We start from the raw sequence: 15492 nt of genomic DNA, 5'->3' as shown, positions 1-15492 counted from the left end.
AGCAGACTTTTCATACCATAGTTGTATAATGTTGATCAAATCTGTTGCGAAAACTGCAGACGGATTAACCAAAGTTGTAGAGAAAAATGACCAAAGAAGCACATTTCTACAAGAGTGGTGTTAGGGACACACCCCCCACCACACCACCAACCACACCCCCCTCTCCCATCGCTACAGTAAACGGGGCCTCACATGGGATTTTAAAATTTTTAAAATCTCATGTGAGACCCGGTTTACTGTAGCGATAGGAGAGGGGGGTGTGGTTGGTGATGTGTTAGGGGGTGTGCCCCTAACATTATTTTTTCTACAAAGCAATGCACAGTGAATTTCACCAGCTGTTTTGTGATCCAGAGAGAAGACGGCAATTTTACATTCCCTGCTTAGCACCCCTGCAATATCATTAAGCTGCTTCAAACCAACCATTAGCTAATCACCTGGAAACCTTAGATGTGAGAAACAGGTCAACCAAAACATATAATTTTTTTCCTTTACAATGTACGAACCATCTCCTAATCCTAACTGCGTCAGTAACCTCCTAACAAAGTTAATTTATAATAACATGTGAAACAAATCCTTGACCGAATTGAAGAAGAACAAGTGCAAAGCTTGAATAAGTTATTCCTAACTTGTTAAGCTGTACAAGATCCAACCCATCCAATGAAATGAACACCAGCTCTCTACGCAGAATAGCGCGTAGTTCAGCGCTTCATGTGCATTCTCAATCCCTCAATTTACATCAAGGGTTAATTGCAGACAGATCCCTTTCCTATCTCCAAATAGCGGATAGAGCCCCCGCACTTCTGGTGCATATAGATTCCTATGTGCTTTTTTTTAATATTCTTTCACCCTCAAGCAGTCTATTTGTCAATAAAGAATTTTCTTTCTCCGAGGGTCGAAAAATCAGATAAGTTAAGACTACAGGTCCTGTATCCACAACTGGCTGATAGTACAAGGGGTCTATCCGCAATTAACCCTCACACATCAATCCCTTTCAGGAGCATCCCCTGCATCCTTGCTAGCACTTAGTGTTCCTGTATATGACCAAACCTTTTTTTCAGCACCACCAGAGACCGGTTTAGCCAACTTCGTATTTTGCTGCACGCAAGCATCGTCTTTGCTTGATTGAGGCTGCAATCTACTAGGGCTTTGAGTAACAGGAGTTGAAGAAAAAAGCGTAGGTGTGGCAAATGGAGAAGCATATGGGGTGTTTTGAATGGAGAACGGGCTCGGTGAGATCCTCTTCTGAATTGGAAATTCTCCAAATCCTCCACGGTTGAATAAAGAGCCTTCTTCAGTAGATACAATCCTCTTTGTTGCATCATCCGCATAAATTAAGTCATCAAGCCTTGCCATTACATTGAAAGCCAAACTTTCCATAACTCTCGAATAGCTCTCGAGAATGGAGTGCCCTACATCCTGTAAATGAAAGTTAAATTAGTCGGAGGAAATTATTGGCTTAATTTGAAAGAAACCTCGTGCAGTTTTTGTGTCTCACAAAATCGCCCTGAACTTTAAACTTTTTTCACCGGAACCCCTACCCATTTCGCAAGTAACTACAATGTCCTTGAGAGAAAAAATCCCCAATTTGGTCATTTGTCATTCCCTGGCAACATACACCCCTTCCCCAATTTTGGAATTTTTTTTTCACTCAAGGAGATTTTAGTTATTTGCAAATTACAGGTAGGACCCTGTGAGAAAATATTATAGTTTAGGAGGGTTTTGTGAGACAGCCTAAAGTTCAAAAGCATTATGTGAAATAAAAAAAGTTCAGGGTGTCAGTGAAATAGAAAAAGGAGAAACATCTTGAGTGCAAATACCTTGTTGTACTGAATCTTGGTCATATCAAGAACAGTTTGTGGAAGACCGGGGAACCGATGTCTTAGGCTCTGCAAAAGGCTTTCTGCCCTTTGTGACAGAAGCTGGGTTCTATCTGGGTGGCTAACGAGTTCTTTAACCTTTCCTCCCCACGATTTCTTATGCTTGGTGTGAAGAGGATGCCTTTTTAGGTCTTTCAGTCTCCACACATGTATGGCCGCTTCAATCCTGTTTGCTATTTCTAGAGTACGGTGCTCCGATGAGAGGTCTAAGCAGTCAATGAGACACTCTGGAGAAAATTGATCAGCTGTTAAGTAGCGATAGATTATCTCACCTAGACAAGATTTTCCACTCTGCAGAAACAGTTAAAATCATCGTTAAACTGATGGACTTGAAGAAAGACATAAAGAATCAATTAAATCGTGAAAGATCTATTCACGGTAGCACAAAGTTATACTGGAAGTTATTAGATCGGATAGAATTGATAATCTAGGGGGGTTTTCCTTTCATCCTTTAGTGGGGTTCGAAATGTGCAAGGGGTAGTAAGCACATTTTTCCAAAATATTTGGCATAGGGAGGCAAACAAAAGAAAAAACAACTGTTAAACAGTTTGAGCATTTTCAAAAGCAACTACCAAAATTGATCAGGTAGTCCATTTAATCCCACCCCATTTAGATGATGTCAAGATAGTGGTTCATTAGAGGATACATGAAAATAGTAAATATTATAATTTAGGATTGACTAGATACCATTTCGTACAATAAGATGCCGGACCCTCCAACAGATAGATACAAACGCAAAAAAGAAGACATTAATTAGAGCTTGAAAGGTCAATCCTTCTGCATGTGAGAAGAATCTGAAAGATTGTAAGAAGCCAAATTTGTACCAAAAGTCGTTAAAGATAGCCCCCCTCTATTATCACCGAATCGCAGATAGCCCCTTGTAGTTCTATTGTTGGGAATATACCCCCCCGTACAATTGCCCAATTGCAAATAGACCCCGATCTCTTTTACTCTTTTACCCTCAAAAGGTCTACTTGTCATTTTCTGACAGTAAAAGAGTCAAAAGAGTTTGCTCAGGGTCCATCTACAATTGGGGGATAGTACCGGGGGGTTTATCTGCAACTAACCTTATAAACAATAACAGACAAATCAAAGAGTAAGAACCTAAGGAAATGAAAATCATCTTGTTAATGAATGGCTACAACAAACCTACGTTGTTTGGTGCTATAATTCAACAGCCTCCACGCAAGTCTCTCTCTCTCTCTTATTTTTTTGTTGGGTGAAACTTTTCCAATCTAATCAATCCATGATGATCCTGACTATACTAGTATTACACAGCATTCTAGTCCTAGACAAGGTCTTAAATATAGGATATCGGGGAAATATCGGATGGCCAAAATTCATATCGGATTGCATATATCAGGGAAATTTCGGGGATATGTGGTAAATATCGAAATGCCATAATGGATGTTTGTATATATAGTATAACGCACTAAAATATAATCTCAACATACTTAATAAACTCTAAACATACAAAATATAAATAATATGTGTTTAGGATCACTAACCAACCTTGTAAAACAAATAAAAGTAAAAATAAACATTGCAACATTTTGCTTGATTTTTTAGGCCAAAATATCATTTGATATAATGAGAAAGTCATGATATCTCACCCAAAATTTTCAAACACAGTATATTGCTTTGCGATAAGCCATATAAAATGATATATCGGTCAACATATCGGCTGATATATCAATTATATCGGGGATATATCACACAAAATTGCCAAAAAACGGTAAATGATAGTTAGAGACTATATCAGTTGTGGCAAACCCTATAAAAGGATATATACGGGGATATATCGGGCCATGTCGGGGATATTTAAAACAATGGTCCTAGATTATAGAACTTCAATCTTTGGACACATCTAGCCATGTTCAATCTAAAACTTCAATTTTTTGGGCACATCTACCCCTGTTCAATCTAAAACTTCAATCTTTTGGACACATCTACCCTGTCCAATCTAAAACTTCAATCTTTTGAAATCAAACACAAGCAGAAACTTCTCTAGTTGAGATAGTAAGATGTAATTAATTTAGATAGTAACCACTAACCCAGTACTGAATAACTGATTAATTAAACAAATACATTCATAATAAATACTATTGCTGCTAATGTTAACATTTTGTAGAATACTTCCTACTTTAATAAAATTTTAATGTATCAGTCTTGCTATTGATCTGTGATTTGGAAGAATTTGCTTTCATTATGCTATGCGTTAAATGCATATTAATAGAATATATATGAGCTGTGCAGCCATAATCCATGTTTTATTACTTTCATGTGTCTGTGTCCATGCTCGTATCTGTCAATATGTGTTTGTGTAACATAGAAGGCTAGAAAACATCTGTATCATATTACACTGCAGCAGACAGTATTTACTAAACTGCATACCCAGTCAGTCACATACATGTTTATGAACACTAAACAACTTATTTGTTTATTGGCGAAAATGATCATTTCCCCCTTAAAGTATTTGTGAACTCTCAAATTGTCCCTTAAAAGTATCAAGTTGCCTATTTTTCCCACTAAACTGTATTCGTGTCCAATGAGATCATTTAGTTAGCCTATACTCAAATATTTAATAGCTCAATGACATGACAATGTTTTTTTAGATTTCATCATGAGTTTTTTTAGTGTCTCCTTTTTAGATTTCATCATGAGTTTTTTTTCAGTTTGTCTCCTTTTTCCCCAAAACTTTTTACCCTTTAACCCATTTTGTTAGTTAAAAAAATAATTTTAAATTAAAAAAATACAATAAATGTAAAAATACACTCTCACCTCATTAATCTATTAAATATTTGAGTTTAGACTCATAAAATGATCACATTAGGCATATATACATGGTTTAAGGAGGAAAATAAGCAAATTGATACTTTAGGGAACAACTTGAGAGTTCATTAGTACTTGTATTCTGTGCAACATAGAACATGACATCGTGCCTTTTACAGTTACTACAATACTCACAAGAACATCTCCAAACAGTTTAGACATCAACTACAGTGGAGATGGTGAGCGAACAAGAGAATGAAAAGCCGGCCTTATTTCTTTATTCTATTGGTAGTTTTGCAACATGCCACTTCTAATTACCAGGAAATTTCAAAAGAAACTTATCCACATATATGTGACTTGTCAATCACAATAGAGAGACGGATCAAATGCACATACAGTGACATGCTAGGGTTGCATCAAGGATCATAGGTAAAATCATTTACATTTATCATTCTGAGATATGAATGAACCAAATGTCTACTTGAAACAGCTTGACCAGTGAACCATCAGGAGGTACAGAAAGCCTTAAAACCATTCACATCCCTATCATCTATCCGATAGAATATGGTTACGGACATGGATATGTAGTGAAATATTAGAATCCGTATCCAAAATATCCCAACATGTGTTGGTCATACAGTTTTAACAATGTTAATCCTTAGATTAATGATTTTGACGTTAATTTGATGATCAAGAGATCTAATCTTTGCTTTTACAGATATAACGAACATATTAATGAACTCTCTTGTATCATATGAACTAATATTTTTCAATATTATCTAGTTTTCTCATGTGTTGTGCTCATATAATATATATATATATATATATATATAATTATATATATATTATATATTTATATATGAGAAATTGCGGTATGCTTGGTACCAAGCACAAGAAAATTGTGCTTGCGTAGTAAGATGGCATAATATCCTCCACATTCAAATGGTTGCATATCCCCATTGTGAATGTGGTTCCCCATTTAAATGAGTGGAGGCGGATTGTGTCACCTCACTACTAAGCCACAAAATTTGTGCTTGGTACCATGCATACCCATATCTCTCTCTCTCTCTCTCTCTCTCTCCTATATATATATAATATATATTATATATATATATATATAGAGAGAGAGAGAGAGAGAGAAATAGGTATGCTTGGTACCAAACACAAAAAATGGTGTTTGATAGTGAGGTGGCATATTCTCCTCCAGTCATTAAAATCGCGGGGCCACACTCCACACTGGATATCGCAGTTGTTAGAATGGCAATGAGTGGATGGGAATGAGACACCTCACTACCAACTATCAAGCCACCAAATTTATGTTTGGTACCAAGCATACTCATTTTTCTATATATATATATATATATATATATATATATATATATATATATATATATCATATATATAATATATATAAATATATATATATATATATATATATATATATATATATATATCCGCATGTATATCCGTATCCGTGATATTAGAGGGCATGGATATGAATTTTCTTATTGAAGAATATTCGTATTAGTATCCATGGTTGGCAAGCGAATACGCATATGGTAAGTATCATATTCGATCCGTATCCGAACCATATGCCCCTTAATAGCTCATAATATCTACTAGATCTACTAATACCAATAATATCAAACACTCCCCCATCAAACTGGAGCAAATATAATATACGTGCCCAGCATGCTACAAATGGGAATAAGACCAAGGTTATAAATATCGGATATCTGAGAAATATCGAAAGGCAAAAATTCATATCGGATTACAGTTATCAGGGAAATATCGGCGCTATTGGTAAATATCTCACCCAAAACTTGCCAAACACGACATTATTTTGTAATCAACATTGCAACATTTCGTATGATTTTTAGGCCAAAATGTCATTTGATATAATAGAAAAATCATGATATCTCACCCAAAACTTGCCAAACACGACATATTATTTTGTAATAAGCCCAATAAAAAGACATATCAGCCAATATATCAGCTGATATATCAGCCATATTGGAAATATATCACCTAAAATAGCCAAAAAGCGGTAAGCATATTTAGAGACCATATCGATTGCGGCAAGCCCTTTAAAGGATATATCGGCGATATATCGGGCCATATCGGCGATATATCGGGTCATATCGGCGATATTAAAAACAATGAATAAAACAGCTTGTTGCAAGAGCTTTGCTTATGTCATCCTTGCCCGGGGTATTTGAAGATGTCAGCAAAAAAGTATAGTCACAGCTAGAAGAAATCTTAAATGGTAAGCTAGTAGAAACTCAAGGAGGGCAAGCCAATAGAAACTTTAAACGGATAAGTCAGTAGAAATCCTAAGCAAGTCGGCCAGTAGAAACTACAAGAAAAAAAAACTCGATTGATTTATCGCTTGCTCCGTCACTCGATCTTGATTTTGACGTCCTTTAACGAGAAAGATGATAACATAAAGGTGAACTTCAGAAGATTTAATCTAAAAAAAAGGTCAGATATACAAACATCGCATTAAGATGTCGGAGGGTTGCTAAACCAGAGGTCACTATTCCCGCCGTGAACACTAACTGTGAACTGTAACATTGTTTTTTTCTTTTTTGGGTTAAGAGTTTTTCAAAAAAAAAAGAAGATTTAGAATTGGGCGAAGTTGTCAAAGCTAAAGTTGTTTAAGTCGAAGCTATTAAAGCCAATGTCAAAGCGGCTCAGGAGAAGAGCGGAGATACAGTTTGGGGCTCCGAGATCAAGGAAGTAGAAAAAGGGTTTGCTTGGATCAATAAGATGGCTTTGATACCATGTAGAGAAATAGAAAAGACAATTATTTGTCGTTCTCATAACCTTAACCTCTCTTAAATAGCGATTAGAATGATATTACAAAATAAATATGAGATAAAATTGTATCCAATAACATCTCATGATATCTACTAGATATCCAAATACCAATTATATCTAAAGATTACCATCTAGTATCATCGGATATAGGCCTCTCAAAAAACTGTAAACTTTAAATAGTCAAGATATCTGTAGTAAACCATCTAAATGATAACCTGAACAAAAGTTAGCAATGGATCTTATTTCAAACATATTGCCAGCTTACTCAAATTACATTCTTTAGCAAATCCTGAAATAAATGTTTTTGAACAGATGTTTTCATATTTATCATATCTTTGTTGCTCATGGAAACCATGTAAAAAGAACAAGGGGGCATAATTGAAAATGACTGTCTTGCACTAACCAAATTTATCACAACAGATTTGAATGCTCACGGTTATACATTCATATTTGATGTCTGATGAAATTACTAAAGCTCTAAGAATAAACGACAGAACAGAGTTTCCAATAAGAGAATGTTTTATACGCTCTTTTCATGAACTATATTTTTTTATTTGCATAATGTTATCAACTTGATACAATAAAGTGATAAGCAAAGCAGATATAAAAACTAAACCAATAGATTTGCACATGCATGTCCAGGCGACTTCATTATACATGCCACAAATGGTACATCACATTGTTCCCTAGTAAATTATTCACTTTGACAATTTTGATGAAGATAAAAGACAAAACGTAGGATAACTCCAAAGGAGAAAGATGATAAGAATGTTAATCTAAATTTTTCATTTTGACAAAATTAGTATAGCTATATCAAATTTCAGGATATGCAGGATCTGAGAAGAAAGTTATTCCAGTACTCTTTAAGTCCCATCAAACTGATCTATGTTAATTTATTCTGTAAATACATTATCCCTTCTGAAGCCACTTATCCCATTATCAGAAATTGTTTTTATTGTAAAAAAGTTACTTTTGGGAGATACAAAAAATAAGTTTAACATATGTATGTTGAAATGTAAGTCTACTCGCAGTTGAACTGGTTTATGATCTACGAGTTTTTACTGTTGCCAACACATCTGACAGTTTAACCTTTTCAGTTTTCATCATGTTATCTTAGTCCTTTCTTAGTGCAGGAATTGTCAGTCAACTACCGAAATCATGTAATTATCTGTTATTACTAAATACTAATATTTCTAATAATGATCCTCTGTTGAATCCTCTATTTTATATTTCGCACAGTTCCTATATTTTTGAATATTCAATATGGTTATGGTAAACCAGTAACATTACTTAATTATTATTGTCTTGCACTAAAGAACACTTGAACTGAAAATTACTTTTAGCCTTGAGGGTTAAGTCGTCCTCTAATCAGGGAAGAGCTCACAAATCACAATGCTTTCTCAAAGTGAAAATAGTTTATATGCGATGTTTTTGTTGGGGCACTATATCCTAGACACAAAAAAGATACATGTATAATCTATATCAGAAAATTCTTTCTATTTCATTCTATCTCCCTATAGAATCATCTTAATACTGAATTAACTTCAGCATTAAAATCTCTGGCAGTAATCAATGGATTAGGTTAGAAAAAAATTAGAACAATCACCATGACAGATTCCAATTCATAAGCCTTCTTTTAACCCCCACACAAAACCAAAATATAGCAAACACAAAAAAGAAGGCAGCACCATCGTCAGTGACCACTGCGAATAAGAATGGTTCATTCTCAATTACTATCTACTTGCTATTAATTTTCAACTCAACTGAAATTGTAGCTTTTCTCTTCTATCTGTTTTATGCCTTCAGCAATGGTCTATTCTTCAATCCTCGAGCCCTTTCTCTCTCAGCGTTACTCTAGTTAATGGATAAGAAGAGAACCTCAAAAACTCCTAAATAACATTTTAACGTGAAAAACTAAAACTAGAAGTAGGAACATGTCATTTTTATCACCCAGTAGTAGCATCAAGAAAGAAGGCAAGAAACTAATGGGACTAACTATATATGCTCTTGTGGTTTTCTAAAATCGACAGATAATGAATCTTATTGCACAAGCATTCATTCAATGACTTCACCCTGAAAATATGAAAATCTTCTCAGTGGTCTATATAAGATACAAGATTCCACATACTCTTACTGCATAACCGGTTAGTTGGACATCAATTATGATTATAACTAAGCATATGCCTCATGACCATAGCTGTCAAATGTTATGATATGGTATGCACCCAATGATTTCATATAATATGCATAGCTGTCAAATTTTATGATATGGTATGCCTCCTATGATTTCATACAATATGCAAGTGGTGTATCTTACAATATATTTGTATCTTATGATTTGTGATACGTTATTACCTGCTAGCCTAAAATATAAACAGATTTCAAACCCGTTTAGAATATGTCTACTTACAGGTTGCAAGTTTTAAAATGAATCAAGTCTTTTAGTACAAAAGATTTCAAAAAACTACAATACCAATTTACTAGATAAAAACCTATAAATCTAATAGCATGCCCAGTTTTCTTTCTCCATTCAGTACTGAAAACACAACCAATTGTTGAACTCCTATTTCATATAGGCAATACAAGTTTTGAGCCCACTAACACAATGGAGAGGAGAAGTAGTTGAGGACGATTAAGATTCGCAGCCATGAGTTATAAGTATAAAGCTACAAGAAACAAGGCAAATGAAGAATAAACTACCCCTACTATGATTTGCATAAAATACATTGGATGAATGGTGAATGAATAGAAAGGATGAACCATCCCTACAGGAAGTGAATTCCTATGCAAGGTTACTGATAGCGGATAGCATCGCGTCGCGGCAAGGTACCCCGTTAAGGCTATTTAGGGCTATTGCGGCAAAATAGCGACAAATAGCGCATAGTCAAATAACAGTCAAATATAAATATATATAAATATTCTAAATAATAAGAAAAATGATAAAAATTTCTGCAAATGCGTATTAATGCCAAAGCATGAAATATATGTGTAACTGAAGAGATGAACTTTTAGAAAATAAATAATTGAAACAGAAAGCATATATAGCATTTTCATTCACAAGCATTTTCATTAAGCATATAAACTATAAATGAATATTTATGAGTTCGATATATAGCATTTTCATTCACAAGCATTTTCATTAAGCATATAAACTATAAATGAATATTTATGAGTTCGAGTTCAAAATCATTTTCATTAAGCATATAAACTATAAATGAATATTTATGAGTTCGAGTTCAAAATCATAAGTCATAACCTGTTATAAGTTACTATTATAGATAAAATTTTCAAGATCTTGGTCACTCCATTGATCTACCATTGTCCCTGAATGGAGTGGTCCTAGATCTTAGAGGAGTTGTCTTGCCCCAGGCTTAGTTCAATCTTATTCCACTTAATCCTATATTAGAACCCTAATCTTTCTTCTCCTATCTAATATCCAAGTTATGTACATTCCAGCCGATAGTGCTAACCTCCAAATGAGCTAGCTAGACTAGATTCATTTGTTTCATGTTATTAATTAAAATTGATTGATAATATATTATCTTAATCAGGAGGGCATCATGATAGTTAATTAATTAAAATTGATTGATAATATATTATCTTAATCAGGAGGGCATCATGATAGTTAATTAAGTTAGAATATCCTCTGTTTATGTTGAAGCAGAAAAGGGTACAATAAAAGGAAATGAGAACTTTTGGATGGTCTTAAGTGGAAAAGGAAATGCAGTTCATTTATGTTGCAAGTGCTTAGATAGCAACACAAATTTAAGTCCCAGGTGTGTAGATAGAAGGAGCACGAGCAGGAGCACGAGCAGGAGCCTGAGCTTGCAAAATTAGTAAATTAATTTTTTCTCTGTTGTGGGCCAAGCCTAAGAGATATAGCCGTAGGAGGAGGCGAACACAAAGGCAGAGACGGCTTTGATGACTGGAGGCGGAGGCGGCTTCAGAGACCGGAGGCGGAGACCAGAGGCGGAGGCGGAGGCGGAGACCGGAGGTGGAGGCGGAGATGAGAGGGAGGCGAAAGAGATAATAAGAGGCAGCTAGGGCTTGGGTCGGGATTCAGAGGCGAGAGAAAGAGGTTATTATGCATTCGGATCGGTTTAGGGTTCGGGTTAGGTTCGGGTAGAAAAATTAACAACAATAAATAGCCTTGTTTAGTGGTTAAAAGCGCTAAACAGCGCTATTTACGTGCTATCAGCCGTTTTTTGAGTGAAAAGTGGTTTTCCCCGCCTTGACACCCCGCGAGCATGGTAAGCGGAGCGCCACCGCTTCCGTGAATAGCGGCGCTATAGCGCCGCTATTCGCCGCTTTTTACAACATTGTTCCTATGTAGATATCTATCGGCGTTTAAATCCTGAAAGGGGACTAATTAACCTACCTAACAAGAAAAATAGAGAGAAGAGATATAACTATTACCCAATAGCAAATGTTAACTAGGTAATTGTTAATTCCTAACTTTCAAGTATCTAATAACTTTCTTATGCTTATATTCCAATTATCAACAATCAAAGATCAGCCATAAGTCATGAGCTCTTCGGCTGTCTAAGCTCCACACTTTCTGCTAGACCACACTCTACTCTAACTGTACAAGCTTTCAGATCATTCCTATAAAAAGTTCAAATCAGAAGTTAGAACTAGCCTTTCTTTGATAGTAGAAAAGCTTGACTTAATAGCTAATTCCATAAAATTGGGACTACTATCCTCAGAATCCGTATTGGAAGTTGCGAAGAATTTTCAACAAGTTGGAACCATTATCCTCCAGAAACGGCATGCATGAACCCCATATACTGCAAAAATTGTGCCTCCTAAATGTTCATGGAGATAAAAAGACGTGCATTAAGCAACCTCATAAAAATATTATGTCCTCAAGTAATTGGTTTTTAACATTTGAATATAATTGTTATATGAGTGTGCGTCTTGATGATTGTAACTTAACATAAAAATATACCACTAAATAGCATAGACACTATAAATCGCCAATGCTAATAAAAAATAACACTTATAGTTATGTGTAAACAGCTAATCAATTTTCTATAGTTATGTGTAAACAGCTAATCAATTTGCTATTATTTGCATGCAATAAGAAATTAAATATACTCAGTTAATCTAGGTCAATTGTAAACTTTTAAACCAGACAGAAGACTAATATTTCCCCAAATATACCTTAGGCAAGTTCACCAAATATGCGTCAGGGATTTCCATCTCAGCAAGCACCCCACTATTTATCGCCATAGCTGCCTTGAGTATCTGATTTGCACAGTCTCGACATTGTTGTAGCTTCTTCCTTGCTTCCTCCGACAATCCATTTGGCGGGACACATGGACATGGAAGCCACCACTTTTCATCCTGCCTCAGTGACGACCTCCCAAACGAAGAAGATGGGTAAGCTCCATTTCCATCATCATCGGTATCAGCAACCACAATCCCTCGATCAACATACCAAAACTCAGTATCTCGGAAGCCATCAAGCATCCCCAGAAGCATTGCATCAAGCTTCTTGAGTGCAGGTAAATTCATGTGGAGATCGGAGCGAGGATGTGAAACCATCACTTCAAATGTCCCTCCGCCAGGAAATTCTTGGACTGATGGGACAAGTTCCACTATCGAATCACTAACACAAAGCAACCAGTCCATTTCACGGAGCCACATTGACTTCTTTTGTGGAGCTAGGGGTTCCAACCTCCAAAGCTCTCCAAATACAGTAGCTAGATGAATTAATTTTGTATGAACAATAAGTTAAGGGTAAATTATGTGAGAGGAGACCTAGAAGATAAAGTGGAAGAAACCATTTTTACCAGAGAGATTGGTAATGGCATTGGATATAGCAAGTGCAGAGCAGACTCCCTTTCCTCCACCAGACATATCTTCACCAAGAAGAAGTTTCGCAAATCGTTCCTTCATCATCTCAACCTCTGAAAGAAGTAAAACAACTAATTGTTATAAATAATTAACAATAATACCAGAAAACCTTTAGCATTGGGTTTTCTCATTGGGCACAACTTAGAGGCATCTCTCCATCTCGAATAAATGAACAGAAAGAAAAGAAAGCTCTTAAGAATCCGATATCAGCTTTTGCAGTCTAGAGCGATTTGGAACAAATAAAAGGGAAAACTTACGCTCCAAATATTTTTAAGAAATTAGCAGATTGATACTTCATTTATCCACTCGACTACAACGACTTCTCTGAAAACTATGCATTTAAACTTACTAGTAAATTTCTTCACATCGTTTGGCTATCCAATAATCCATCATTTTTCTCGGAATAATGAAATTCTTCCTTAATCCTATCTACATTATCTTCAATTTGTCTCTGCTCCCTATACCTAAACTATCACATCCAAAACGAAACTGAAAATCCAAATGGAAACGGCATTATAGGTCAACTAATCAAAAGAGGGCAAAAGATCCAAAACCATAGGATCTCAAATAAATCAAAAAAAAAATTTGACAAAAAAAACCCCCACCGGTAAAATCGGTCTCCCTCCTCTCAAGCTTCCCGTCCCAAAACATCACCTCAGCATCCGCCACCATCATCGCCGAGGCCCCGCCGCCGGCGCCGCCGAAGAACCTCCTCCCAGAGAACTCCGACGACGTCTCCGACTCGCTCACATCGCAGGCTGGATCAGAGGGATCCTCCGATGTCGCGCTCCCCATTTACAGATCCCAACCCAAACCCTAAGTCAGTGATCGAATGCGTCTCGTATCGTTTCGGCCCGACATTAGCGAAAGTTTGGCCGATTTGGATATGAGAGGGGCGAACTATCCCTCTCTCCCCCTTCTTTCTTTCTTTTTGTTGAATGATTTCGGTTTGGTTTCTCTCTCTATAGAGTTTTTATTTTTCTCCCACCAGGAAATGAGTTCTTCTTTTGGGAGTGTTGGGGAGCGGAGCCACAAATTAAAAGTGATGGCGCTTGCAGAGGAATCCCTGTGTCTTCTTCGATTGCCCCCACTTTTTTTAAGGGTTTTTTTTTTATTATTTTTATCCTGATGTGGGGCCGCTCTTCTGCATGCCGTTGTCTTGTATGTGAGCTATGTGAATTTCTTTTAGTTTTTTAAGATTAAGATATTAGATCCTTAAATCTTCAATAATGGCTATAGTCCCTCACATCTTGAAAAGTGTACGTTACTCTCTTAAATCTCGTATAGTCTTGCAAAATGGTCCCTCTGCTTGTATTTCAGCTAAAAAAATCTAACCATGATTGAGTTAACACATATCCCAATATTAGTAATCACCAGATTACTCTTCTTTCGAATGTTTTTAAGCATTTGTGAAGCTCTACTTTGGGCTAATGAACAAACAACTCAATTGTGTTAGGGTTTTTTAAAGCGGATATGGGGTATAGACACATTAAGAAGTTGGGGAACAAATGACACTTTGACTAACCATTAAGTTTAACTAAACATTCTCCTCAAATCTAACATGTTTTAACTAGAAGGACCATTTTTCAAGACCCAATAGAATTTGAGGGACTAATATGTAATTTTTTAAATGTAAGGGACTAATATGTAATTATTGAAGATTTAAGGGGCAACTATCTCAAAACCCCTTTCCTTTTTAGTGTTGCATATTTAACCCAGAATAGTAGGAGGTTGTTTTTGCATTTTAGTGTCGTTGGGAACTTTTTCATGTTTAGCATGTAAAATTTTTCAGGCCGACTAGCATTATTGCACGTACAAACTCACGTGTAAGAGGAATAAAAACTTAAATATTCTATTTTATTATAAAAGGACTACTTTATTATCTTAAAATATCATAAATTTTCAAAAATGATACAGGCACACCTTGTGTCACACCCTCAGCCACACTCCCCTCTCTATGCTACAGTAACCGGACCCACATGAGAGTTATAAAATATATCTCATGTGGGCCGGTTACTGTAGCAAAGAGAGGGGAGTGTGGCTGAAGGTGTGGCACAAGGTGTGCCTGTAGTGCCACTCATCAATTTTTACATTATATTTTTATAATATTTGTTCATTTGATACGCTGTATCTTTTTTATCTTATTTGGAATTGACTACGATAA

At 35.9% G+C, this 15492-nt stretch overlaps 1 protein-coding gene across 2 annotated transcripts; it reads right to left on the bottom strand.

Annotated features, from left to right (window-relative positions):
* Positions 401-14384, bottom strand: LOC109848816 (rop guanine nucleotide exchange factor 1-like). 2 transcript variants are annotated; one of them, XM_020418497.1, is made up of 5 exons: positions 13934-14384; positions 13265-13381; positions 12633-13174; positions 1818-2168; positions 401-1416 (listed from the first exon to the last, which is right to left on the bottom strand). In XM_020418497.1, the coding sequence occupies exons 1-5, from the start codon at positions 14121-14123 to the stop codon at positions 982-984; spliced, it is 1635 nt and encodes a 544-aa protein (XP_020274086.1). In that variant the 5' UTR covers positions 14124-14384; the 3' UTR covers positions 401-981. The 2 variants fall into 2 exon arrangements, with proteins under 2 accessions (XP_020274086.1, XP_020274087.1); XM_020418498.1 differs by having other exon boundaries at positions 12633-13159.

The sequence above is a fragment of the Asparagus officinalis genome, chromosome 7 (genome assembly GCF_001876935.1).
Source record: "Asparagus officinalis chromosome 7, Aspof.V1, whole genome shotgun sequence".
Taxonomy (NCBI): domain Eukaryota; kingdom Viridiplantae; phylum Streptophyta; class Magnoliopsida; order Asparagales; family Asparagaceae; genus Asparagus; species Asparagus officinalis.
Note: the sequence above shows the minus strand (reverse complement) of the source record. Positions and strands in the feature narration are given on the sequence as shown.